Here is a 26,525-nt window from a genome sequence, read left to right as displayed (position 1 = left end):
TATGGAATGGGGGACTGTGAGAAACTGCATTGACTTGTTTGTTCATCAAAAGTATGAAATTAGGATAAAAGGGGGGGAAGTCGGGACATGGAATTTGCAGGCTTGACTGGTAACCACAAACAAAGATTGTGAAAGATTTTGCAGGACTGGCTGGAACTGATAACCGCAGTGGAAACCCATTGTTGCTGAAACTGATAAACCGCAGTGGAAGGAGACACACCACCCCACTTGTGAAACCCATTGTTCCTGGGACTGATAACCACGGTGGAACGAGACTCATCACCCCCACTCATGCAAGATAAAAAGGGACTGAAGAGAAGGAAAGGTTGTCAGCTTTTGGCGGAGCCAGGCTCACAGCTGAACCCAGCGCTGTTTTGCTTGCTATCGCTTGCTGTAATTAATAAAATTATTAATTGATCTTAACAGGCTGAATCAAATTATTCACCTCAACTTATAACACAGAACAGTACAGAGCAGTACAGACCAGTACAGACCAGTAAAGACCAGTCTAGACCAGTACAGAGCAGTATAGACCAGTACAGACCAGTACAGACCAGTACAGACCAGTACAACCCAGTAAAGACCAATACAGACCAGTAGAGCCCATTAGAGCTCAGTACAGACCAGTACAGACCAGTACAGCCCAGTACAGACCATTACAGCCCAGTACAGGCCAGTACTGCCCAGTACAGCCCAGTACAGACCCATACAGCCCAGTACAGCCCAGTACAGCCCACTAGCAGCCTTTAGAGTCCAGGATAACTCAGTACAACTGGCACAGCCCACTGTAGACCAATATAGTACAGTATAGCCCAGTATAAGAAAGTAGAACCCAGTACAGCCCAGTATTTTCCCCGAAGGAACCAAAACCAGCTGGTTCAGTCTGAGGAAGGGGAAGAGGAACCAAGAGCAGCACGTGGCAGCAGGGGGACGGCGCGGCCTGGGCTAAGAGGCTTGGGTGTCCCAGGGGCCCCCCAGACTCCGGGAGTCTGCACCGAGGCGGGGTGACCCTGCTGTGTAGACTCGTAGCCCTGCCAGCCCCTTGGGGACCCCTAAATCCGTCTGGGCAGGGGCCTCCCCCACCAACGTCACTGGGAGGTGGTTGGGGCAGTGGTGACAAAAAGCGATACCCCAAACTTCCCATTTCTAACCCCAAAATCACCCAAAGCAGAGGCAGTGGCACGGTGGGAACTTGACGGGGAGCAGGGGGGTGCCCAAAATCCGTGGGGGGCAAGGGGTCCTTGGGGTGTGTGGAGGTTCTTTGGCCCTAGGGGAGGTCCCTGGGCTCTGGTGGGGGTCCCTGGAGTGTGTCTGCCTGGGTTGTGGATGGGGGTGGGGGGGTCCTCTGGGCCCTGACGGGAGTCCCTGGAGTATGTATGTGATTCCCTGGGGTGGGGATGAGGAGTCCTTGGACACAGAGTGGGAGTCCCGGTGTTCTGTTTGGGTCTCTGGGGTGTGGATCGGGGGTCCCTGGGCCCTGAGTTGGGTCTTTGGGATGCTGGTGGGGTCTCTGGTTCACAAGGGGATCCCTAGGGTGGTGGGGATCCCTGAGTCCCCAAGTGTGGTCTCTGGGCCTTGAGCGTGGTCTCTGTGGTACCAAGGATATGCTTCCTCCTCCTCTCTCTCCCACTGCATCCAGGATCTCTGCAGGGTGAGTCAGGATGTGCACCCCGCTGCTGGTGACACTGGTGACACTGGTGGTGGTGCCTGCAGGGGTCTCTCCCTATGGCTTCCGCAACTGCATCCAGGCACCGCGGGACCCTGGTCTGTTCCACTGCATCCAGCGCTTCCTGAGCACCGTGGGGGCTGCAGTGGGCGACCTCCCTTCCACTGCCACATTCCTCAACCTCTCTGTCAATATCTTGCACCAGGTGCCCCCTGGTGCCTTTGCCCACCTGCCGCAGCTCTACACCCTTGATCTGACCCACAACCAGCTGGAACGCCTGGCCCCAGGGGCTTTCTGGGGGCTGTCAGCACTGGTGCACCTAGACCTGGCCCACAACAAGGTGTCAGTGCTGGCCACGGGTGTGTTCTCTGGGCTGGGAAATCTGAGCACGCTGCGGCTGGACCACAATCCGCTACAGAAAGTGGCCCCTGGAGCTTTCCAGCCACTGGCCGCACTCACCACGCTCTGGCTGCGGGATGGCCGGCTCCAAGCACTGGAGCCCGTGGCCATGGCTGTGGGGAATCTGACGCACCTAGACCTGCTCGACCTGTGTGTAAACATGCTGTCGACACTGGGCCCGGGGCTGCCACCCACGCTGAGGGTCTTGCACCTCTGCAACAACTCCCTGGGAGCTCTTTCAGGGGCCACCCCTGGGGTGATGCCCTCAGGGCTGCGTGAGCTTGACCTGTCCTACAACAACATTTCAGACCCTGCACCACTCGCTCACCTGTGCCTGAGCAACCTGACATACCTGCACCTGGCTGGGAACCCGCTGGACGTAGTGCAGCTGCTGCGTGTGCCTGGAATCTACCCGCACCAGGTGGACGTGTCAGGGCTACAGGTAGGCACGAGCGGCCTGGAATACCTGTGCCAGCAGCTGAGAGGACAGCAGCTGCAGAGGCTGCAGCTGCAGCGCATGGGGCTCACAGCAATGCCCGATGGGGCTCTGGCTGAGTGTCCGGTGCTGGGTGCCCTGGATTTATCTGGCAACCGGCTGCGGCACCTGGGCTGTGTAGGGCGGCTGCTGAACCAGGCACAGCGCGCAGAGCTGAGCGAGCTGGTGGCTGAGCACAACTTGCTGCAGTGGCTGCCATCGTGCAACGGGTCCCCAGTTCTGCGGCAGCTGCACAACGTGTCCCTGCGCTTCAACCGCATCCTGGTGGCTGGTGCGGGTGCTTTTGACAATGCACCGGCGCTGCGGCAGCTGCGGCTGGATGTGAACGGGCTGGCACGGCTGGACCGCACAGCGCTGCGTGGACTCCACGACCTGCGGCACCTACGCCTTGACAACAACCTGCTCACTGACCTCCTGCCCGGCTCCTTTGCTGACCTGCACCAGCTGGGAGACCTCAACCTGCGCAACAACCGCGTGGCCGTGCTCTTCCCTGGCGCCTTCAAGGGGCTTGACCAGCTGCAGACGCTTGACCTGGGTGGGAACAACCTGCAGCACTTGGCAGCCAAGGCATTCCAGGGCCTCCCGCGGCTTTGCCGACTTTACCTGGACCACAACCGGCTGCTGGAGGTGAGAGCGGCCGCGTTCCAGCCGGTGCAGCTGATGCTGGGTGTGCTGGACCTGCGTGCCAACGCGCTGCACTACCTGAGCCGACATCTGCGGCAGCTGCCGCCTTTCCGCTACCTGCATAACCTCTATGACCTGAATCTGCAGGCACAGCAGCCATATGGGATGCGTGTAGTCCCACAACGTTTCTTCCAGGGCCTCGGTGCCTTGCGCTCACTCTCTCTGGCACAGAACTCACTCTCGGCCATCCCTGACGATGCCTTCGATGACCTGGCACAGCTGCGGAACCTGACGCTGGCTGACAGCAATGGCGGGATGGGCCACCTGCCTGCCGGCGTCTTCAAGAACCTGAGCCAGCTGCGCAGCCTGAACCTGGAGAGTGCAGGACTGCGCAGCCTTGGCCCCGAGGTCTTCGGCAACCTAACACGACTGCAGGAGCTGCACCTGGCCAAGAACGAGCTGCGTACATTGGATGTGACTCTGGCCACCCGCCTCCCCGCCCTGCGCTATCTGGACCTGCGCAAGTGCCCGCTGAGTTGCAGCTGTGCCAATGCCTGGCTGCCTGCCTGGCTGGAAGGTGGGCCCGTGCAGGTGGTTGAAGAGAGCCTGACAGAGGAATGGTTGAACGACAAGGGACATGATACTGTAAAATTAATCCAAATAGGGAGGGCTACGTGACTGCTGCAAAGTTTGCATGGCCCTGAAGAGTAGATGGTGTGCAGAAAGCAGGATATTGAAACTGCTTGGTATGTAAAAGTAGATAGAGAAGAACAAAGGAGTACTAAGCTGTTCTAACTGCAAGGCCAGATGGACAGGCATGTATCGATCATAAAGATACTTTTAAGATAATAGTACAAGTCACATAGCAACCAATCATGAGCTTGGCTTTTGCAATATGTATGAGCTAATTAACGAACATACATAAACTGTGTAATCTGTCACAATAAACTGAGACTTGATGATCATGATATCATGAGTCTTGTCTCCCGCGGCATTCCCTCTAACAACTGGCGCCCGAAAGCAGGGACCTGATCCGAGCCTAAGGCGAGAGAGGTGCTGCGTTGGGGTTCGGGTCCTGCAGCTGGAAGGACGGCGAAAATAAAGAGAAGAGGCGAAACGCTCTGCTCCGCGCCCTGAGTGACCGCAGCGGCGGGCTCAGCCGATACGTGCTGCCGAAGCCTGAAGGAGCCAGCAACGGTACCGACGTAATCATGGAAAGGCAAGCAGCATATGATTTATTTAGTGCTTCTCTTATAAAAAGGCAGATTAGGGGGATTGACTTAGATAAGGATCTCCCTTCGCTATTGCATCATGCTGAGTCTTACGGCTTTTTCGTTAACCCCCATAGTGTTCATAAACTTTCAGAATGGAGAAGATATAGGGATAAGTTGTGGGAATTAGTGTTAGATGAGGATAAACCGGGCAAGAAAATGAGTAAACTTTGGAGAGTGGTTGATAACGAATTGTTAATGTGTCAGGCAGAATAGAGGGCGGTGGAAATGATACGGACAGCTCTGGAGAAAAATAAGGAATGTAAATCCTCGCTTCTCTCCAGTGAGCCAAACCCTCCGGTTCTCACAAATTTTCCCATTCCCATCTCTGCTTCTGAAATGCCTGTACCTCCCATAGACACTAGTAGCATTGAGGTGCTGGAAATTGAGATCCAAATTGCTTTATGGCAACGGGACTGGGATCCCAAATTCACTTTTTGTGAACGGGAATCAGGTAGAACGGAGCAGGCGCGGGGCCAGACAGAGCGGGGCCGGCCAGCACCGAGCCGGAGGCGAGCCCGGGGCGGAGCGGACATCAGCCGAGAGACGGAAGGCTCCTTGCTGCCGAGCAACAGCGCAAGGGGGGAGAGGGGCGTTCCTGGGGGCTCGGCCGCGCTGGAGCCGGAGCAGGCGGGGCGCGGCCGTGGCGGGGGTGTCTCTTCTCCCATCCACAAGGTGACACAACAAGGACGGGAGCGAGGCGGCGCCGCCCCTCATCTCCCCGCAGCGCCCAGCAATGGCGGCGGAGATGGCGGCACAGTCCTGGTTGCCATGGCAGCGACAACGCCGAGAGCAGCAGCGCCGCCGATGGCGGGATCGCAACACTACAGCAAAAATTTCAACAGCATCTTCCCAATTTCTTACAAGAGTCAGAGACGTAATGAAAAAGTACAGCAGGACTGAGTGTTTTCCAAGATACCAAGAAGGATGAACATTATGTGAATCAATGTTATTTCAAATATGATATAGATAAAAATCACTGTATAAAGATAGAAATGTTAGTAATGATTTAATTACCAAAAATGTCTCTGAAAACAAAGAGTTGAGAAAATGTCATCTGATGGAATTTTAGTATTGAGTTTGTAATCTCCGTCTTTGGGTTTTTATAGATAATAATATAAGTAATAGTGATTTTTAAGTTTTATAGATAATACGATAAATAGTGATTGTTAAGTTTTTGTAAGTAATGATAAGTAGTGATTGTTACTAATGTTATATGAGTGCTTTAAAAGGATTTGCTTAAACTATTTTAAACATTTCCTGTTAATAGGTTAATCATAAAATGTGAGTTGTCTGATTTTTGTGATAAGAATTATTATTAAGGTATTAAGGTATTAAGGTGTTGTTATAGTATTTACAGTCAGTTTTCATATGTTTTATTGTCTCTTTAGGTGATTGATTACAAGATATTTTTTCAGGATCCTGTGTTTTTGATTTTTTAACTACTCATGTGTTTTCTTTATCCAATCTTTTATGCAGCTGCAATTCATCTTCCTTTAAAAATTCATTGTCCAAATTTTAGTTCAAGATTTCAGACTTCAAATTTTCAGATTTCTGAAGAAAGGGTTTGTTGTATTTAGAGAATTTTTGTCTTGAAAGAGATTTTAGACAGGTTCAATTATTTGATAGTTTGATAAAGTTTTAATAATAAGGTTTTTTACTTATAACTGTTATTTCTAGGACTTTTGTTTTATAATGTGTTAAAACATATCCTCCAATTAGAGTTTGAGCTCTGGCCAAGCTCTGGCTCTACGTGGATGGTGTGATTGACCCAGGTGTTTTCTGCATCAAAAAGTATTCAAGTCCTTTTGGCTTGACAATTTGACCATATAGGGCAGCTGAGCCTCAAAGGGAGTTTTGGAGAGACATGATCCGGACATGTTTTATCCAAATCTCTGTTGTTTTAAGGTTTATCAGCTGCTGCAGACTCTGGGATGACAATTTGATAGTGTAGCACTTGGTAACTGTGATTTTATATGTAATATTAATTGTGTATTATCTGATTGATTTTTATTTGTTGTTAGTTTCTTTACTATATGCATTGTTTTGTTCTTGATGTTTTTTCATGTTTATTATAAAGATGTTGATATTTCCATTTCTTCATGCAAATTTTAGGAAACAGAATTGAGAGAGGACCCTCCAGTCCCTGTGGGGAGTGTTGAGTTTGTTTGTGTTTTAGCAGGTGCAGAATCTGGATAGATTTCATTGAAGAATGTTAAACTTATCAATTTCAAGAGAACACTAATCTCTCCACAAGTAAATCAGAGGATGCACAGCAAAAGTGGATTGTGCAAAGATTTGTGTTTCACCCACAGAAGATTGTAGACTTTGGGTTTTTTCATAAGTGTGTTTTTAATTATGTTATAGACTTTTTTTACTAAGTTTTAATGAGTTTTAGTAATGCCTGTGATTTTTCTGTTCATTTTACCATTGCTTTTCAATGGCAAAAGAAAAAGAGGGACAATCAATTAGATAATCAAAAGCATAACATTAAGTTTATCATAAATATAGTTTGTATTTAGAATTAAGTTTGTTCCTTTCATGTTAAACAGAACAATCAAAACCATGAGAAATATGAAGTGGGGTGCACTTCTGTAATACTAACCTCATTTTTCACCCCACGAGTTGCTTCAGTGCAAGCTCTCACACAATTAAAAATCCTAGCCTACTGGACAGAAAAATAAATTAATATTTCATCTAAAATATTAAGTGAGCTTTCCACAAATATAGGTAGTATCTGTCATGCAGTTCTGCAAAACAGAGCAGCTGCCACTAATTTACTTCTTCTAGCCCAAGGTCATAGTTGTGAAGAATTTGAAGGAATGTGCTGTATGAACTTATCTGATCACTCTACATCTATCCATAAGCAAATACGAAAATTGACTGAGCTAACTCAACAGTTAAAGGTAGAGGATAGATTAGGTTTAGAAAGATAGCTAAAAGGATTGGGGATTGGACCATAGTTAAGAGACATTATCAAATACGGCATAATAGTTCTAAGCATAATTGTGATACTTCTGTTTGTTTTGCCCTGTGTGTTTACTTGCTTACAAGGCTTGATGCAGCAGCTTTTGCAGAAAATGCTGAATGCACACCTTCTTGTACAAAAGGAAAACGGGGGAGATGAAGAGAGCCTGACAGAGGAATGGTTGAACGACAAGGGACATGATACTGTAAAATTAATCCAAATAGGGAGGGCTACGTGACTGCTGCAAAGTTTGCATGGCCCTGAAGAGTAGATGGTGTGCAGAAAGCAGGATATTGAAACTGCTTGGTATGTAAAAGTAGATAGAGAAGAACAAAGGAGTACTAAGCTGTTCTAACTGCAAGGCCAGATGGACAGGCATGTATCGATCATAAAGATACTTTTAAGATAATAGTACAAGTCACATAGCAACCAATCATGAGCTTGGCTTTTGCAATATGTATGAGCTAATTAACGAACATACATAAACTGTGTAATCTGTCACAATAAACTGAGACTTGATGATCATGATATCATGAGTCTTGTCTCCCGCGGCATTCCCTCTAACAGGTGGTCTACCTGTATAACTACACCTGTGGTGAGACAGGTGGGGCCTCCACGTACCTGCACTCCTTTGACACACGCGTGTGCTACCTGGACATGGGGCGGTACCTGTTTGCAGGGACAGCACCAGCCGTGCTGCTGCTGCTAGTGCTGCCACTGCTGTACCACCGTGGGTACTGGCGGTTGCGCTACCAGCTGTTCCCGCTGCACGCGTGGGCACGTGGGCACTGGTGGCGGGAGCAGCGGCGCTACACCTACGACACCTTTGTGTCCTACAACTCTGGGGATGAGCGGTGGGTGCTGGAGGAGTTGGTGCCTGAGCTGGAGCGCGGAGCCCTGTGGCTCTGCCTGCACCACCGTGACTTTCACCCCGGCCGCGCCATAGTGGACAACATCGTGGACGCTGTGTACAACAGCCAGCACACGGTGTGCGTGGTGAGCCGCGGGTACCTGCGCAGCGAGTGGTACTCACTGGAGATCCAGATGGCCAGCTATCGCCTCTTTGATGAGCTGCGCGATGTCCTCGTCCTCATCTTCCTCGAGGACATCCCCGAGGCCGAGCTCTCGGCCTTCCACCGCATGCGCCGTGTGCTGCTGCGGCACACACACCTGCACTGGCCCTCCGAGCTCCCTGCGCGGCCCCTCTTCTGGGCAAAGCTCAGGTGTGCCCTCAGTGCGGGGCAGGAGGAGGAGGACAGGGAGGAAGGGTGCCCTGACAGGACCAGAACCACTGTGGAGGTTCCCTCTCAGAAAAGCAGTTTTCTGCCCCAAAATCACTGGCTTTTCTCTTGGAATTATGCTCTGAACAGTGGGGATGAAGGTAACAAGAAGGAGGAGGAGGCAGAGAAGGAGGAGGTTGGGGAGGAGGAAAAAGGTTGCCAGGAGAGAGAGAAGCTGCTCTAGAGCGACCTCACCCTGGTGTAATGGGGATCCCCAGGGACATTCCCAATCAAAAAAATGTGGTTTTGTCCCAAAATCCCTGGTTATCCTCTGAGAAATGTGCAGTTGGAACAATGGCAATAAGGAAAAGAGGGGGCAAGATGGACCTCAGTGTTCAGATGCAGCAAATGCTTCATCACTCAGTTGCTTTCCCCAGCAGGAGAGCCTGGGGACAATGGAATCAAGGGGCCATTGCTCCACTGCAAGGACTCTGGGAATTGAGGGAACAATTGTCACACTGTGGTGCCCATGGAGCCAAGGGTCCCTGGTGACACTGCAGGATCTTGTGTCACCAGGGCTCCATCATGACACTGCAGCACCAAGGAATTCATTGTGGCACCCAGAGGCCTCATGGAACCTTTTTTTTGACCCACCAAATGGAGGTTGTCTTTACCGCTCCTTTTGCCATTAATGTATTTATAAAAACATTTTTATTCTCCTTCACATAAGTGGCCTGGCTAAGTTGTAATTGAGCTTTTACCTCTCTATTTTGCTTTCTGCATGACCTAATAACATTCTTAAGCATGTCCTGAGTTTCCTGGTCCTCCCTCCCAAGGTGATGCACCCTAATTTTTCCCCTGAGTTCCTGGAAAAAGCTCCATGACCTGCCAGGCCATTTTTTTTCCTTGCTAGCTCACTTTTTGGCACAGAGGGACAAGCTGTTGCTGCTCCTTCAACATTTCTTTCTTGAACTGTGTCCATCCTTCCTGGAATCCTTGGTTTTTAAGGGCTGTTTCCTTTTAAAACATCAGTACCTGATTTGGTACTCCCCAAATCAATCCTGAATAGGCCAAAGTCTGCTCTCTGTAACTCCAGGGTAGAAGATTTATTGATGGCCCTCCTTTCACAGAGTATTTAAAAACTCAGTAATTTCCTGGCCCCTGTGCCCCAAACAGTCTCTGACCACCACATCTCCCACCAGCCCTTCCCTGTCTGTTACCAGCAGGAGACAGAGCTTTCCTTGGCAGTGGGAAGAGAAGGAAACCTGCCCAAAGCACAGCTTGGAAGGTTCAGCCTGGAGCTGAGGAGGAAGAAAAGTCCCTGCCAGGGTAGAATTTTGGTGCTGGAGGTGTCCCAGCATGGGGCTGGGTCATGGGCCGGCTCTGTGTGCCAGGAGCCGGCAGCGCTGGGTGCAGGCAGCCCAGGGAGGGCACAGAAACGCTGGGTGAGAAATGCTGGGGCACAGCGAGATGGGCGAGTGCAGCCGGCCAGGGCACAGGAGCAGCGCGCACAGGGGCACAGCCCCAGGACAGATGGGCAGGGCTGGGCAGGGCTGGCAGGGCCAGAGGCACCCAGGCCTTTGTCCCTGGGCTCGGGCAGCGCCTCGGGAGCCCCACAGAAGGAACTTCCCTGTGAGGGGCTGCACTTTGCTTCTCTGTGAAAAATGCATATTTTATGATTGGCTTTTCGCAAATGTTACAATGAATATTATATGTGTCATGTTAGAAAGTTATGCTGTATTAATTTCTTACATAGTGAGTTAAATGTAGCTTTAGGTTACAACATAATGTTAAAATAGAAACTCTGTGATATAGGATTTGTTAAAAGCTCAAGCAGGAAGATGAGATAATCAAGAAACTCCTCACACAGAGATGTCAGCGAAGGGGGCCCATAAAAAGTCACAGCCTCCTTATCAGAAAAGACAAACATTCTTCCACCTTCTCTCCATCTTTGTGGAACCAACAGGATTAAGGAGAAGAAGTTGACAAAAAGCAGAAATGTTCTTAATTTGCAAGGAATTTATGCATCATGGATGAGATATATGAATATGCAACAGGCTGTTGCTTGTAACATTATTCCTTTGTTCACAAGGCATGCTTTTTGCGATTTAGTGTCTGAGAGCACCTGGACATCCATAATTCTTTGCTTTTTATTGTCTTGTAATTGTCCTAACTCTAAACTTTATTACTGTAATTGTATTATTATTATTTTTATAACCATTTTATTAGTATTAAACTTTTAAAATTTTAAAAACCAAGTGATTGGCATTTTTCACATTCTCCCTCGCCCTCCCTGAGGAGGCTGCAGGGGCTGCAGGTTTATGGCATTTGTCCTTGCTGCCCCTCACATCCCCCTGCCCCACAAACAGCCCCGAGCCACCCGTGAGGGACAGGCCCTGCTGTGCCAGGCTGGGCTCAGGGCTTGGCCTTTCTGCTTCCCCCAGCCAGCCCAGGCCTTGCTCAGCATTGCAGTTCCCTGCTCTGAGCCTTGGGCTCCCTGCAGTCCTGGCCTCCAGGATCTGCTCTCTCCAGTGCCTGGGGAGCCTTTGGCAGTCCCTGCCCTCACTGGGGACCAGGGATTCTCCGAGCAACTTGGAGTTTTGCTTCTGACTCCTTCAGCAGCTTCTTCATCCTTCTCTCAGTGCCTGAGGCTCCTGGACCCAGCCCCACATCCACCCTGGGGATCCTTAAAATACAGAAAGCCCTCAGGAGCTCTTTGTCTTCCTTCCATTGTCTTCAAGTCTCCAGGGATTGTGCAGTTTGCTGTTCTGTTCAGGAGGGAAACTTCAAAGTCCACCTCCTGATTTTTATTTTTTCATCACATGAATATTCTTTTATTTTTCTGTTCAGAGAAGAGTTGATAGAATCATTTCCCAGGTGATCTTGATGCTCAATGGCTCCTTAGCAGGGCTGGGCATGGAGAAGAATGAGCTCCTTGAGGGCTGACCCTGTTTGGACAAGCTGCTCCTCACCACCAGCCTCACCATGTCTGACAGGGCCTGCTTAAGACTGACAGCCCAAAGCATTAAAAAATTGTGCATTTTTCTTTATAAATAAAGGTTAATTAATAAATACAGTTATAATTGTTTTTTCTTATGTCTAATAATATTATTCTGTATCTTTAACACGTAATTTTTAAAATTTATACAAAAAATGTATATGTTTTAGGAAACAAAAAATTTTTTGGTCATGGGTTCTAAGTATCACAATTCCCTTCATTAATTCATTGACCACTTTCAGCTATTGATTTTGCCCTCTGCGCTATAACTCCTGTTTTTAAGCTTTTTGTCGTTTTTTGTATTATTTTCTCAGACAGGGTAAAAGGGGCCACTTTGGGGTCCATGGAGACATTTCTGGGGCACATTTGGGGCAGTTTTGTGTCTGGGGAGGGAATTCAGAGAGAACTTGAGGGTCTGGAGGACACCTGGGGGAGCCGGGCGGGCACTTGGAGGGGCACTCAGGGATCCTGAGGGGCAGTTCGGGGTCCGGGGGAGCACTCGGGGGTCCAGGGGGGCCCTGGAGGTCAGGGAGGGGAATTTGGGGCCCTTCGGGGTCCGGGGGAGACCAGGGGGGCTCGGGCGGGGCTCGCTGGGCGCGGGGGCTGACGGGAGTTGTAGGCGCGGGTACAATGGAGTGTAACGGGACCGCGGAGCATCACGGGAGTTCCAGGCTCGGTGACAGCGGCTCTCGCTGGGGCGCGGGGCATGACGGGAGATGAAGGCACGGTTGGAACAGTGCTGGGCGTGCGCCGCGGAGCATGATGGGAGCTGTAGTCCCGGAAGTGCCTCGGACGCGGTGTTTGCGGACCGGGAATGCAGTCGGGGGACACTTTTGCGTCCGAGCCACGACGTGAGGTCCTCGGGGGCTCTGGAGCACTCGGGGGGAGCTTGGGGAGATTTAACCGGGTTCCTTAGAGCGCAGGGCGCAGCAGGAATTTTAGGCGCGGAACTGTGTTCTGAGGGGCTCTGGGGCCGCGGGGGATGAGAGGAGAGGAATTCCCAGAAGTGGCTGTACCGGGCATCTGTGGGGCTGGGAGCACTCAGGGGATCCTAGGACGCTTTTGGGGGGTCCCGAATGGGCGCTGAGGGGCACTTGGTGATCCCGGAGGGTCTGGGGGGCACTTACGGGACAAATGGGGGCGGTACCGGGGTTCTGTGGAGCGCGGGGCATGACGGGCGTTGTAGTCCCGGCCCCAATGAGGCTCTATTGGCTTGCTGGGCATGATGGGAGATGTAGGCAAAAGGAAAGATGGCGCTGACTGTAGGCACCGCCCCCAAAGCCACGATCCCTGGCGCTGATTGGTTGGATGCTGTGATGGGCGGGAGCCTCGGCCAATGGGAGGGGACGGGAACAGCCCCTTGAACCCCTCCAGTCCCTTCCAGTACAGCCCAGTACAGTCCCAGTGCCCCTCCAGTCCCTCCCAGTACAGCCCAGTTCATCCCCAGTACAGCCCAGTAGAGCACCAGTGCCCCTCCAGTCCCTCCCAGCACAGCCCAGTCCCTCCCAATACACCTGAGTTCATTCCCAGGCCCTCCCAGTTCCTCCCATGTCATCTACAATATGCCCCAGTGTTGCCCAGTCTTCCCCACAATGTTCTCTGTTTGTCCCAGTATCCCCCAGTTTCACTCCCTGTTTCACACCCAGTATGTACCAGTGTGTCCCAGTGTACCCCCGCAGTCCATCCCAGTCCACCCAGATTCCCCCTCAGCATTCCTCATGTTCCCAGGCTGTCCCAGATCCCCACAGTATCACTCCCAGTATGTCCCAGTGTCTCCCACAGCATTCCCAGTGTTCCCCAGTATGTCCCAGTCCTCCCTAGTGTTTCCAAGGACAGTTTTAATTTCTCAGGGCTGCCGTGGCAGCCAAACCCAGCAGTGGGGTCAGTGCAGTGCCCATGGCCACAGCTCCTTGCAGTGCCCAGTGCAGCTGGGGCTGATGATCCACCCTCACAGCTGGTCGAGGGCCGGTCTGGATGGTTTTGGTGGCACCTTGGGCTGGCACACACCTGAGGAGGGTGTCTGTTTTCATGGGGAAACTCAGGAGTTTTAGATTGCTTCAAACATAGAAAAAGGGAAAGCCCCTCTTAGGCTGGGTGCAGCCAGCTCTGCAGGCACAGCAGGTCCCAGGTGAGTGAGGACAGACAGGATGGGCTGGGGCAATGTGGAGCAAGGTTGTCCACGCTGGGCCAGAGCTCAGGGCACAGCTTCTCTGAGCAGGCCAGAGCTCCTGAGGGGAGACCCTGGGTCAATATCAAACACAGAATGCTGCAATCACCTCTGATCTAAAGAGAAATGTAATAAAATACACCCTTTAAAATAGGAATGTGTATTTCTTACAAGCACTTTGAAATCTTTCTCCACAACTGGAATAGGAAAATTTTAATGACCCTCTCAAGGCTTTGGTGTTGTTTACATTAGACTCAGTCCCTGAATGTGTCTTCAAAAAACTTCTCAAGAACTCAAAATTAAAACTTCAGAGCTTCTTGAAGTTTTAATGGATCCCATTGAGGGACAGGACTGAGAAAGTGTCCCCAGGTTCCAGTCAGAGCAGAACACTGGAGGCAGTGATGACAGCTGGGACAGGCAAGGGAAAGGTGTCTCTGGTGCTGAGCAAACCTGGATGTGTTTCAGGAATGCAAAGGGCCCAAGCCTGAGCCCCAGCCCCTGGCAAGGCAGATCCTGTCCCTTCCTCATTGCTCAGGGCTCTTCCCGGGATGGGCACTGGCATGTGGGGATGTGTAATGCCAAGGGCAGGACCATGGGGCGGCCCTGCCAGGCTGCTGAGCAGGGACAAGGAGGCACTGAGGCCCCAGGGCTGCAAGGGTCACTTGTCCCCTCGTGGCTCAGGCCCAGGGCCAGCAGCCACGGCCAAAGGGCTGCACAGGTTGGCTCTGTCAGGGCCTTGCAGCTGCTGCACATCCCTGAGCCCTCTGCAGCCCAGGCTGTCCCACGGTGTCCCTGCCCTGTGCCTCTGTCCCTGCAGGCTGTTGTCACCCCCGGCTGCCCCACCTCGCTGGCCCCTTCCTTTGCTGGCAGCTCTGCCTCCTGCTGCCCCTGCCTGGCCACACAAAGCCTTGGGCTGATACCCAAAGGGTTAATTCCATTTTTACCCTGCCTGTGAACTTCCAGCACAGGAACAAGGCATTCAGGGGCTGCTTTCCCAGCAGGGATGGCTGGAAGATAAGATATCTGGCTCAAGGGTGCAGTGACAGAGAAAACAAGGACTGAATCTGGGAACTTGGGGTGGGTTTAATGGAAATGGGTAAATCATAATTAGCATTTAGGAACTGTATATGAGCAATACACTGGTAAAATTACATGTCTGCATCAGATCAGGAGTTAGCCCTCACTAGGCCTCAGGCCTGAATAAATTATACCCTCTGAAATAGCAAATTAGTGTTAAGGAGCCTCATGGTGATATTTCCAAGATTTGGTGCCAGCGGGGCCTCACAGAACCCAGGACTCACCTGTGACACTGCCCAAACTCATGGAACAAAGGGTCCATGGTGACACCGCAGAACCCCATGGAACCAAAATCCATTTTGGCACATTGGGGCCACATTGAACCAGTGGTCCATTGTGATAGTGCAGATCCAAGGAGATCATTGTGACACTGAGAAACCTCTGGGAACCAAGGGGACACTCTGACACAGCAAGGCCTCGTGGAACCAAGGGTCCCTTGTTAAACTGTGTGGCCTCATGGAACCATGAGCCATTGTGACACAGCGTGGCCACACGGAGCCAAGGGGCCACTGTGACACTGCAGATCCAGGGAGACCATTGTGACTGAGGAACCTCATGGAACCAAGAGTCCATTGTTCCACTGTGGGGCTCTGTGGAACCAAGGGGAGCACAGTGACATTGCGTGGCCTCATGGAACAATGGAGACTATCCTGACACTTTGGGACCCACTGGAACACAGAGACCATTAGAGCATGGCAGGCCCTCGTGGAATCAAGGGGACTACAGTGAACACTGTCGGGGTCCATGGGATGAAGGGTCCATTCTGACTCCACGGGACAAAGGATGCCATTGTGACAATCTGGGGCATCATGGAACCAAAGGTCCCTTGTGACACAGCAGGGCCTCATGGAACCATGGAGGCCATTTTGACACTTTGAGGCCTGTGAAACCAAAGGGCCACTGTGGCACTTCAGGGCCTCTTGGAGCCAAAGGGACCATAGTGACACTGTGGGGCTCAGTGAAACCAATGGTCTGTTGTGACCCAGCAGGGCCTCATGGAACCATGGAGACCATTTCTACATTTTTAGGCCTTGTGAAACCAAAGGGCCTCTGTGGCACATCAGAGCCTCATGGAGCCAAGGGCTCTGGGCTTTCTTTCCAATGGAAAAGAACTGCCCTTCACATTCAAGCACCCATGGCCAAAATGGGATTTTCCCCTCAAAATTCCCAATATCCAGGGATTGCTCCCATCAAAAGCTGCCATTACAAACAAGTCTTTTTGACCTTGTCTTCCTGAGAGCTGGCTCTCACCTTGCTTCAAACACTGGGGATCTGTGCTTTTCTTCCTGTGGAAAAGTACCATCCCTTCTGCACAGGCAACCATGGCCAAAATTGACACTTTTCCTCCAAAATTCCCGATTTGCAAGGGTTCTCCCAGACAAAATCTGCCAGGACAGACAGCTCTGGCTGGCCTTGGCCTCTGGTGGTCACCTCCCGTTTCAAGGAAGCCTTGAGGAAAGTATTTGAAGAGGTTTGACTGCTGCAACATCAATGAGCCTCTTGTCCTCTGAAAAACTCAGATGCTCTTCTGATCATATGTGTCTTTTCTTTCTCATTGTGTGTTATGCATGAAATATTATTTTCAGCTAAAAAATAGTATTCTTCTTACTTTACCAGTGTTTTCAGACACAAAACAGCTCGTCTACATATGGATCCAGGTCACCTGTACAAGCAAACACAATGAAGAATGCAGCAGGAATGATTTGTCTCTGCTCCCATCTGTCACATCTCTGGAGCTGGAGGTGCAGCCCCAGCGCTTGGGAGGGCTCAAGGACTCACCAGCTCATCTCCCACACAGAGAACTTGCCGACCATGTTCTGCTGTCCTTGGCCCCTGCCTGCTCAGCCAGGCTGAGATGGACACTGATGGTTTCTGTGCCAGGCTCTCCCAGCCCAGCCCAGCTCCCTGCTAGCTCTGCCAGCTGCCCTGAGCTCTGGGCAGCACCAAGGGCCTCTCCCCAGCACAGCCCAGCCGGCTCTGGCCCCACAGCTCTGCTCAGCCCAGGCTGCTCTGGGCACTGCCCCACGGCCTCAGCCCCTGCCAAGGGCACAGCAGCAGCTGCAGCTCAGCCAGGACTCAGCCCCACCATGGGGGAAGGGGCCTGGCCAAGGCCAAAGGAGCTCCCTGGCTGCCCTGCTCCCCTCTGCCTGAGGTGCTGAGAGCTCTGCAGCCCCTCCTGCCATCCCATCTGCCCAGGCCAGCACAAGAGCCCCGGCCCTGGGGCCCTCCAGAGCTGCTCCTGCTCCAGGCCCAGGGCCCATCCCAGAGCTGGGGTAGCCCCAAAGCTGAGCCCATTTCTGCTCATTGCTGCTCTAATGGGGATGAATCCTCAGCACCTTGGAGGTTGGTGATGAACTTTACTACTCCAGAGGCCTCTTCTTTCTTGAGCTCTTCAGTGTAGAAATTCAGTGACAAAGGCTCATTCATATTTCTTCCAAACACCCAAACAAAACAAGCCCATGGAAATAATTCAAGTCTTCAATTCTTCAGTGGTTAATTAGACAGATTGCAGAAGTGTATTCAAAGTCAAGCCACTATATTGAAAACAGTGCAGAGGGAATTGTTTTGTCCTGTTTACTTTTCCTATTTATAGATTGATATCATCAAACCCCAGTTGATATGGATCCCCAGCATCTCCTAATCCATTTTTACTAGGTATGAAAATCAAGATCCCTTGTTGCTGACAATCTGAAGAGGGTCCCACAGAGAGCCAGCTGGAGTAATGACACCCAAACCAATATGGCTTGATGTCATCCTCCTTTATTGTCTAATTTTTTCATGTCTTATTTTATGCCTTTATTGCCTTACATAATACAATAGCAAATTAACATTCATTGGTTAACATAATAAATGTAATCATATTATGTTAACCAATGAATATTTATTTGCTATTGTCACTTATTGATTGGCTGTTATTCTACAAGCATCTGATCAGGTTATAGTATGTGCCAGTTTTCATGTACTACTCAGCACCCAGCATTGGCTATTGTGTTTGTGCAAGGCCTATTGTCTTTCCAAGAATGTCCTAAGTACTTTAAAGTAACTAAAGTAACTCTGTAATCTGCAGGCCAGGGTTGTCCAGCTCCTGCAAAGGAACAGCATCAAGGATAGCATGTCCTTGTTCCATGAGAAACTCCTCAACACGCTGTGGATCCAAGGATCCTTTGTGATCCTCCAGATCCTCATGGAACCAAGGGTGCATTGAGGCACAGCCAGGCCTTGTGGCAAGCAAAGAAACCTCTGTAAAATGCAGGGTAACTCACAGAACCAAGGAGTCCATTGTTAGAGAAAAAAACCTATGGAACCAAGGGTCCATGGTGACAAAGTGGGGCCTCATGGAAACAAGGGGTCACTGCGACACAGTGGGACTGCATGGGAGGAATTGTCCATTATGACAATGTGGATCCACAGAGACCGTGGTGACACGAAGGAACCTCATGGATCCAAAGGGCCATTGTGATGCTGAAGAACTTCATGGAACCCAGGGTCCATTGTGACACAATGGTCCCGCATTGGAGGAGAGGAACCATTGCTGACAGTAGAGAAACTCATGGAACCAAGGGACATGGACTCATGGGACCATTGTGACACAGCAGGGCCACATGGAACCAAGGAGACCAGTGACATTTAGGAAGCTCATGGAACCAAGGGTCCATTGTGACACTGCAGAAACAAGGAGACTATGGCTGACACTATGGAAGCTCAGGGAACCAGGCAGCCATTGTGACACTGCAAGGTGTCGTTGAACCGGGGAGACCATTGTGACCCTAGAAAACCTGATGGCACTAAGAGTTTATTGTGACACAGCAGGGTCCCATGGAACCAGTTGTCCATTGTGACAACGCAGATCCGAGGAGACCATGGTGACACTACGGAAGCTCATGGAACCATGGGTCCATTGTGACAAAGCAAGGCCTCATGGAACCAAGGAGATCATTGTGACATCATGGAATCTCATAGAACCAAGGATCCATTGTTAGAATCCAGAGCCACGGAGACCATTGTGACACCATAGAACCTAGTGGACCCAAGTAGATCATTGTGACATCATGGAATCTCATGGAACCAGGGTTCCATTGTTACAGTCCAGAACCAAGGAGAGCATTGTGACATTGTGGAACCTCGTGGAACCAAGGGTCCATTGTTACAGACCAGAACAAAAGAGAATTGTGATATCGTGGAACACTGTAGAAGCAAGGGTTCATTGTTATACTCCAGAGCCATGGAGACCATTGTGGCATTAGGAAACTCATGGAACCAAGGGTCCATTGTTACAGTCCAGAACCAAGGAGACCATTGTGACAATGTGGAACCTTGTGGAACCAAGGGTCTGTTGTTACAGTCTGGGACCATGGAGACCATTGTGACATCATGGAACCTCGTGGAACCGAGGGTCTCTTGTTACAGTCTGGATCAAGGAGATCATTGTGACATCATGGAATCTCATGAAACCAAGGGTCCATTGTTACAGTGTGGAACCAAGGAGATCATTGTGACATCATGGAACCTCGTGGAACCAAGGGTCCATTGTTACAGTCTGGAAGCAGGGAGACCATTGTGACATCATGGAACCTTGTGGAACCAAGGGTCTCCAGAATCAGGGACACCATTGTGACCGCACAGAACCTCACAGAACCAAGATTCCATTGCTATGCAGTGGGGCTTCATGGAACCAAGGAACCACTGTGACACAGCAGGGCTGCATGGAACCAATGGTCCATAGAGAGATTGCGTATCCAATAAGACCATGGTGATGCTGTGGTGTAGAAAAAATGAAAGGAGACAAGTCCATTCTATAATGTCAACAAGTCTCAGTTTATTACAAGCACGCATGTACAGTTATACCCGTTATAATGAAGCTCATGCATATTGCAAAACTTAGGCTCATCATTGGTGTATCAAAAACAGGTCAACCCTGCCTTTGGGGCTTTCTAAGCTTGCTTTGTTTTCCCTTACATTTATCTTTTTGCTGACCATTCTACTGTTGGGAACCAGCTTACCCAAGGACATAAGATATTGTTGCTACATCTGCTATTGCTGCACTGTGCAATTTTCAGCTACTGCTTCACTAACTGCACGTAGTCATGTCCTTTCTCACGAAGCCATTCATCCACAAAACTCTCCACACTGCACCAATGGTGGTGGGTTGTTTTCACTTCAGAACCAATGGATTTGGTCCTTGCGGAGCTCTGTATAAAAGAGCAGTGCATTTTGAATTAACCGGAGTTTACTCTCAACAGCCTTCTGAGTCAGAGCCTCTTAATTCCCGTCCTGCCTCAACAGCGACAAAGATCCTTCATGGCTGACAATCAATCACACTTTGTCCCTACCCCCTCCCCACCATTTCCCTCATCCACCCCCTGGCACTCAGAGCAGCTGAGGAATGGAGTCACATCCAGGGGTGTCCCCAGGGATCAGGGCTGGGGCCAGGTCAGTGAAATCTCTTTATTGCTGATCTGGACAAGGCCATCGAGGGCACCCTCAGTCAGTTCCAGGTGAGCCCAGGCTGGGTGGAGTGTGGCTGTGCTGGAGGGCAGGAAGCTCTGCAGAGGGATCTGGACAGGCTGGAGCCATGGGCCCAGGACAGTGGGATGAGGTTCACCAAGGTCAAGGGCCGGGTCCTGCCCTGGGCTCACAACCACCCCAAAATCCCTGGCCGTGCCCTGCCCCTGATCCCTACAGCCTGTCCTGTTTCCTTCATCCCTGCATTGCCAGGGACTTTCTGGGACAAGGGAGCTCTGCTCTGGGGATGGAGGGAGCTCCAAGTGCCACGACTGGAGTGGGAACCACAACTTATCAGGTTTGTGTCCTTTGGGGTCAGGAACTGGTGAGACTCAGAGGCACAGAAAGTTTCTCTTCATGGCAAACAGACCATGGTTGAACAGAACACAATTTAATAACAAACACGCTCTTCCCTGAGCTATGTGCAACATCCCAGCAGCATCTGATGAGTCCACCATCCACAAGTGATTTCCATACTAAAGCTGATTTTAGACTTACATGGTTCTCTGATAGATATAAACACAGTTAAGTTCTTGCATCAGGATGCTCATCCTGGAGTGGGGGCAAAAGAGCTCAAACAATTCCTGATTTGCAAAGCTGTCAGTGGTGAATGGAGAAGGGAGGTCAGGATGCTTTTGGTGTTGAGGAAATGCTGAAACCAACTGACTCATTTAATCTTCTCCTGTCCTGGCTGATCTTCCCTGTTTCCCCTTCCACCCATTGGCTTTTGTCTCCCACCAGGCCCCCGGTGAAGAGCCTGGCTCTGTGTTCTCCATCTCCTCCTTGCTGGCATTGCCAGGCTGGGATGAGGAGCCCCTCAGCCTTCCCTGCTCCAGGCTGGACAAGCCCAGCTCCCTCAGCCTCTGCTCACAGCCCAAGGGCTCCAGCCCCACCTTGGAGGCCCTTCCCTAGCCCTGCTCCAGCTGCCAGACATCTTTCCTGCCCTGGGGAACTCAACTCCGGCCACAGGGACTTGGATAATCCACGTACTTGATGTCCTGGTCAAACAGCCCTGGCCCCTTGTCCCCATGTCAGGCTCTGGGGTGGATCCTGTGGAACATCCTTGGGTGGAGGCTGTGGCTCCAGGGGGACCGGGGGGATACTGGGGAACAGGGACTCCGCTGGGCATGAACAGCATTGGACTTGTTGGGAGAAACTGTGAGGGGGGGCTGGGGCGGAGTGACCAACCCAGTGACCTCACAGAGCCCTCCTGGGATGTCACAAAGCCCCTCTGGGATGTCTCAGCCTGCTCTGAGATGTCACAGCCAGATCTCTAATGTCACACAGCTGGTCTCTGATGTCACTCTGTGATATCATAGTCTGCTGTTATGTCACAGCCTCTTATCTGATGTCACAGAGACAGTCAATGATGCTGTAGTTGCTTGATGTCCACTCTGTGATGTCACAGTCCACTCTGTGACCTCATGTCACCAGATGATGAATTGTCTCCACCAGGTGAGCTGACAACTGGAGCTTGTTCTCCAACTCCCCAGGCCTATGGAAACCACACAATGCCAACTGTGGGAGAAGGGGAACTGGAAGTTCACCAGCCTCAGTGTCCTGCCAGCTCAGCCAGGCCCACGGGAACATTGGGGTCCACGACCACCAGGGACCACCAGGGAAGATCCCCGGGACAGAAGACAGCATGGGTAATGGGGAGGGGAAATATGTTAATGATTCTGGAAAAATGATTATCAGATGTGTGTTTAGTCCAGGACAATCAATGAATATGTGTGCAAAATATAGAACATGAACAGAAACTTTCCTGTACTCAGCAAGCTCGGCTTTGGGAGGAGCTATCCCCCGTGCATCCGGCTGAATAAAGAATGCTGCTTCTTAATGCTGCACTGGTGTTAAGGAGTTTTCTGTTTTACCAAATTTTTGTAACACTCCACTCCCAAGGAAATCTCTGTCTCCTGCTGCTCACAAACAGAGAAGGGCTGGTGGCAGATGTGGGGGTTGGAGGCTGCTTGGGGCACAGGGACCATGAAATAATCAAGTTTTCAATGATCTGTGACACAAGGAGGGACAGCAACAAAACTTCCACACTGGAATTAGGTAGGGCAGTCTTTGGCCTATTTAGGATGCTGACTTGAGGAGTACCAAATCAGGTACCGATATTTTTAAGGGAAAAAGCCCTTAAAAACAAAGGGGTCAGGAACAAAGGGCACATTTTGAGAAAGTAATCTTAAGGGGGAAGGAGCAGACTGTCCCAGTGTGGCAAAAGATGAGCTGGTGAGGAAAATGACTGCCCTGACTGCCCATGGAGCTTTTGTGGGAACTCAGGGGAAAGAAGAGGGTGCATCAACTTTGGACAGAAGGTCAGGCAACTTAGCAAGCGTTTAAGGATGTTGTTAGGTCATGCAGGAAAAAAGAGGAAAGAGGTGAAATCTCAATAATAGATTAACCTGGCCACTTCTGTGAAAAATATTAGAAAACTTTTCTACAAATAACTCAGTTGCAATTTATGGGATAATGAGAACCTCCACTCTTTATTGGATGCAGTGGAAAATATAGTAGCTAAAGATAAGGAATAGGCCAAGCTCCTTAACATCTTGTTTCTTTTAATTTTCAATCTTAGGATAGGCTGTTCTCAGGACAAGAGCTCTCCTGAGCTGGTAGATGGGGACAGGGAGAAGAACAGCCCCCTGTAATCCAGGAGGAAGCAGCTGGGGTCCTGCTGAGCCACTCAGATGCTCACAGGTGTATGGGATCAGATGGGATCCATCCTAGAGGGATGAGGGGGCTGGTGGATGAGCTCCCCAAGCTGCTCCCCATCATTTACCATCAGTGCTGGCTCAGCAGGGAGGTCCCAGAGCACTGGAGGTGCCAGTGTGAGCCCATCCCCAAGAAGGGCTGGAAGGAGGATGTGGGGAGCTCCAGGCCTGTCAGCCTGACCTCGGTGTCTGGGAAGGTTATGGAACAGATCACCTTGAAAGCCACCACAGGGAACCCACAGGATGGCCGAGGGGTCAGAGCCAGCCAGCGTGAATTTAAGAGGGGCAGGTCCTGCCTGAGCAACCTGATCTCCTTTTATAACCAGGTGACCCACCATGGCATGGGGAAAGGCTGTGGATGTGTCCATCTGGACTTCAGCAAAGCCTTGGACACTGTCTCTGACAGCATTCCCTGGAAAAGCTGCAGCCCACGGCTTGGGCAGGTTCCCTCCTGGCTGGAAGATGGAAGAGCTGGCTGGAAGCTGGGCCCAGAGAGGGGTGGGGATGGTGCTGCACCCAGCTGGTGTCCAGTCTCTGGTGCTGTCGCCCAGGGATCTGTGTTGGGCCCAGTCCTGTTTAACATCTTCACCGATGATCTGGGTGAGGGGATCGAGCCCACCATCCCCAAATTTGCAGGTGACACCAAGCTGGGTGTGAGTGTGGATCTGCTGGAGGGCAGGACAAGAAGACACAGCCTTATGCTGCAGCAAGGGAGGTTTAGGCTGGGCAAGGGGAAGAAGTTCTTCACAGAAAGGGTGAGTGGGCATTGGAATGGGCAGGCCAGGGGGGAGGTGGCAGAGTCACTGTCCCTCTCCAGTGGCATTCAGTGGCATGGTCTGGGTAACAAGGCGGTATTAGGGCATTGGTTAGACTTGATGATTCCAAAGGTCTTTTCCAGCCTATTTGATTATGTCATTCTGTGATGATTGGGACACTCTGGGGCCATTGTGACACTGCAGGGCCTCGTGGAACTAAGAGGACCAAGGTGACACTGTGCAGCCCCATTGAACCAGGGCTCCATTGTGGTGCTCTGGGGCCCAATGGGACCAGGGAGTCCCCGTGACACTGGGTCCTGGTGGAACCACAGAGGCCATGGTGACACTGTGTGGCCTCGTGGAAACAAGGAGTCAATTGTGACACTGAGGGAACTTGTGGAACCACAGAGAGCATTGTGACAGTGTGGGACCTCATGTGACCATGGGGCCTTTGTGGCACCCTGGGGCCCCATGGAACCAAGGGGCCCCTGTGAAACTGCAGCACCAATGAGAACATTGTGGCACTGAGAAATCCCATGGAACCAAGGAGTCCATTGTCACATTTTGAGGCCCCATGGAACCAAGGAGACCAGTGTGACAGTGTAGGGCCTGGTGTAACCAAAGGGACATTGTGACACTCAGGGGCCCCTTGGAACCAAGGACATCTTTGCAGATGACACCAAGCTGGATGTGAGTGTGGATCTGCTGGAGGGTAGGAGGGCTCTGCAGGGAGGCCTGGAATGGTTGGATGGATGGGCAAAGTCCAACAAGATGAAGTTTAATCAATCCATGTGCCAAGTCCTGCACTTTGGCCACAACAACCCCTGCACTGCTGTAGGCTGGGGATGGTGTGGCTGGACAGTGCCCAGGCAGAAAGGGACCTGGGGGCACTGGTCGACAGCAGGCTGGACATGAGCCAGCAGTGTGCCCAGAAGGCCAAGAAGGCCAATGGCTCCTGGCCTGGGTCAGGAATGGTGTGGCCAGCAGGAGCAGGGAGGTCATTCTTCCCCTGTACTTGGCACTGGTGTACTTGGCATTCCTCCCCTGTCCTGGCACTGTTCCTCAAGTGCTGTGTCCAGTTCTGGGACGCCCAGTTTGGGGAGGACATGGAGGGGCTGGAGCATGTCCAGAGAAGGGCACCAAGGCTGGTGAGGGGTCTGGAACACAAGTCCTGTGAGGAACAACTGAGGGAGCTGGGGTTGTTTAGCCTGGAGAAGAGGACACTCAGAGGTGACCTTATCACTGTCTACACTCCCTGAAAGGTGGTTGCAGTCAGGTGGGTGTCGGTCTCTTTCTCCTCACAGCAAGTGACTGAACAAGAGGACACAGTCCTAAGCTACACCAAGGAAAATTTAGGTTGGATATTAGGAAAAAGTTTTTTATGGAAGGGGTGATAAAGTACTGGAATAGTCTGTCCAGGGAGGTGGTGGAGTCATCATCATGAAATGTGTTTAAAAAAAAGACTGGATGTTGCACTCAGTGCCATAGTTTTGCTAAGGCGGTGTTAGTGTGTGGGTTGGACTTATGACCTTAAAGGTCTCTTCCAACCCACTAATTCTGTGATTCTGTGATTGTTTGACATCACAGACCAGGTTGTGACATCATATAGTCAAGAGTGATATCACAGGTCTATTATGTGACATCAGAAAGCAGGATGGGACATCACAGGATGCTTTTATGGCATCCCAGAGCAGGCTGTGAGGTCAGAGTGTGTGCTGTGACATTATAGGGTGGCTGTGTTACATCACAGAAGGTGTTGTGACATCACAGGGTGGGTCTGTGAGCACACAGAGGTGCTGTGTGACTTGATAAGTGAGTTCTGCCATCACAGAGCAGGCTGTGACATCATAGAGCAGGCTGTGACATCACAGAGGAGGTTGTGATGTCACAAAGTCAGCTGTGCCATTACAGGCTGGCTGTGTGACATCACAGACTGGCTGTGAGGCCACAGAGAAGACACTGCCATCGTAGATAAGGGCTTTGTGACATCTCAGAGCAGCTGTGTGATGTCACAGAGAAGCCTGAGACAATACAGAGTGGGCTGTGACATCACAGAGCTGACTGTGAAATCACAGAGCAGGCTGTGACATCACAGCGAGGCTGCATAACATCACACAAGTAGCTGTGCCATCAGAGAGCTGGCTGTGACATCACAGGGTGTCTGTGACATCACAGGCTGGGATGTGACATCACAGGACAGATTTTGGGACATCACAGAGCAGACTGGGACCTCAAACAGCAGGCTGTGACATGACAGGGCATCTGTGTGAAATCACAGGTGGCCTGTTACATCTCAGAGCGGGCTGTGAGACATCACAGGGGCTGTGTGACATCACAGGGGAAATATGACATCAGAGGGCCTGTGTGACATCACAGGCACTCAGTGACATCACAGGGACACTCTGAAGTCACTGGGGAGGTCACTCTGCCCCAACCCCCCTCACAGGTCCCCCCAGAGAAGTCCAACGCTGCTCGTGCACAGCGGGGTCCCCTGTCCCCCTGGCCCCCTCGCCCCTGGCGCCGCAGCCTCCCCCAGAGGATGTTCCACAAGATCGACCCCAGAGCCTGACACAGGGACGGGGGCTGGAGCCATGGGGGGTGGGACAGGGGGACAGGGACCCCCCCGGCAGCGTCCCCGTGTCCCCCAGGGCCAGAGCCTGGGACA

The 26,525-nt window shown here is 51.2% G+C and overlaps 2 protein-coding genes and 1 long non-coding RNA gene across 3 annotated transcripts in view; all 3 read left to right on the top strand.

Annotated features, from left to right (window-relative positions):
- Positions 1-26,525, top strand: part of LOC110469521 (uncharacterized) — a 612,305-nt gene that overhangs the window by 380,490 nt on the left and 205,290 nt on the right. The gene's annotated exons all lie outside the window — the stretch shown is intronic.
- LOC144247975 (uncharacterized) lies at positions 1,662-9,484 on the top strand. Its single transcript, XM_077789776.1, has 3 exons — positions 1,662-3,776; positions 7,992-8,692; positions 9,481-9,484. Exons 1-3 carry the CDS (start codon positions 1,662-1,664, stop codon positions 9,482-9,484), a joined length of 2,820 nt encoding a protein of 939 aa, XP_077645902.1.
- Positions 12,383-22,233, top strand: LOC144248003 (uncharacterized). Its single transcript, XR_013341415.1, has 2 exons — positions 12,383-12,498; positions 21,844-22,233. It is a non-coding gene; the product is annotated as an uncharacterized LOC144248003 (long non-coding RNA).

This window comes from Lonchura striata, chromosome 37, assembly GCF_046129695.1.
Source record: "Lonchura striata isolate bLonStr1 chromosome 37, bLonStr1.mat, whole genome shotgun sequence".
Taxonomy (NCBI): Eukaryota; Metazoa; Chordata; class Aves; order Passeriformes; family Estrildidae; genus Lonchura; species Lonchura striata.
The sequence above is the reverse complement of the archived record's forward strand: the minus strand, read 5'-3'. Positions and strand labels throughout refer to the sequence as shown.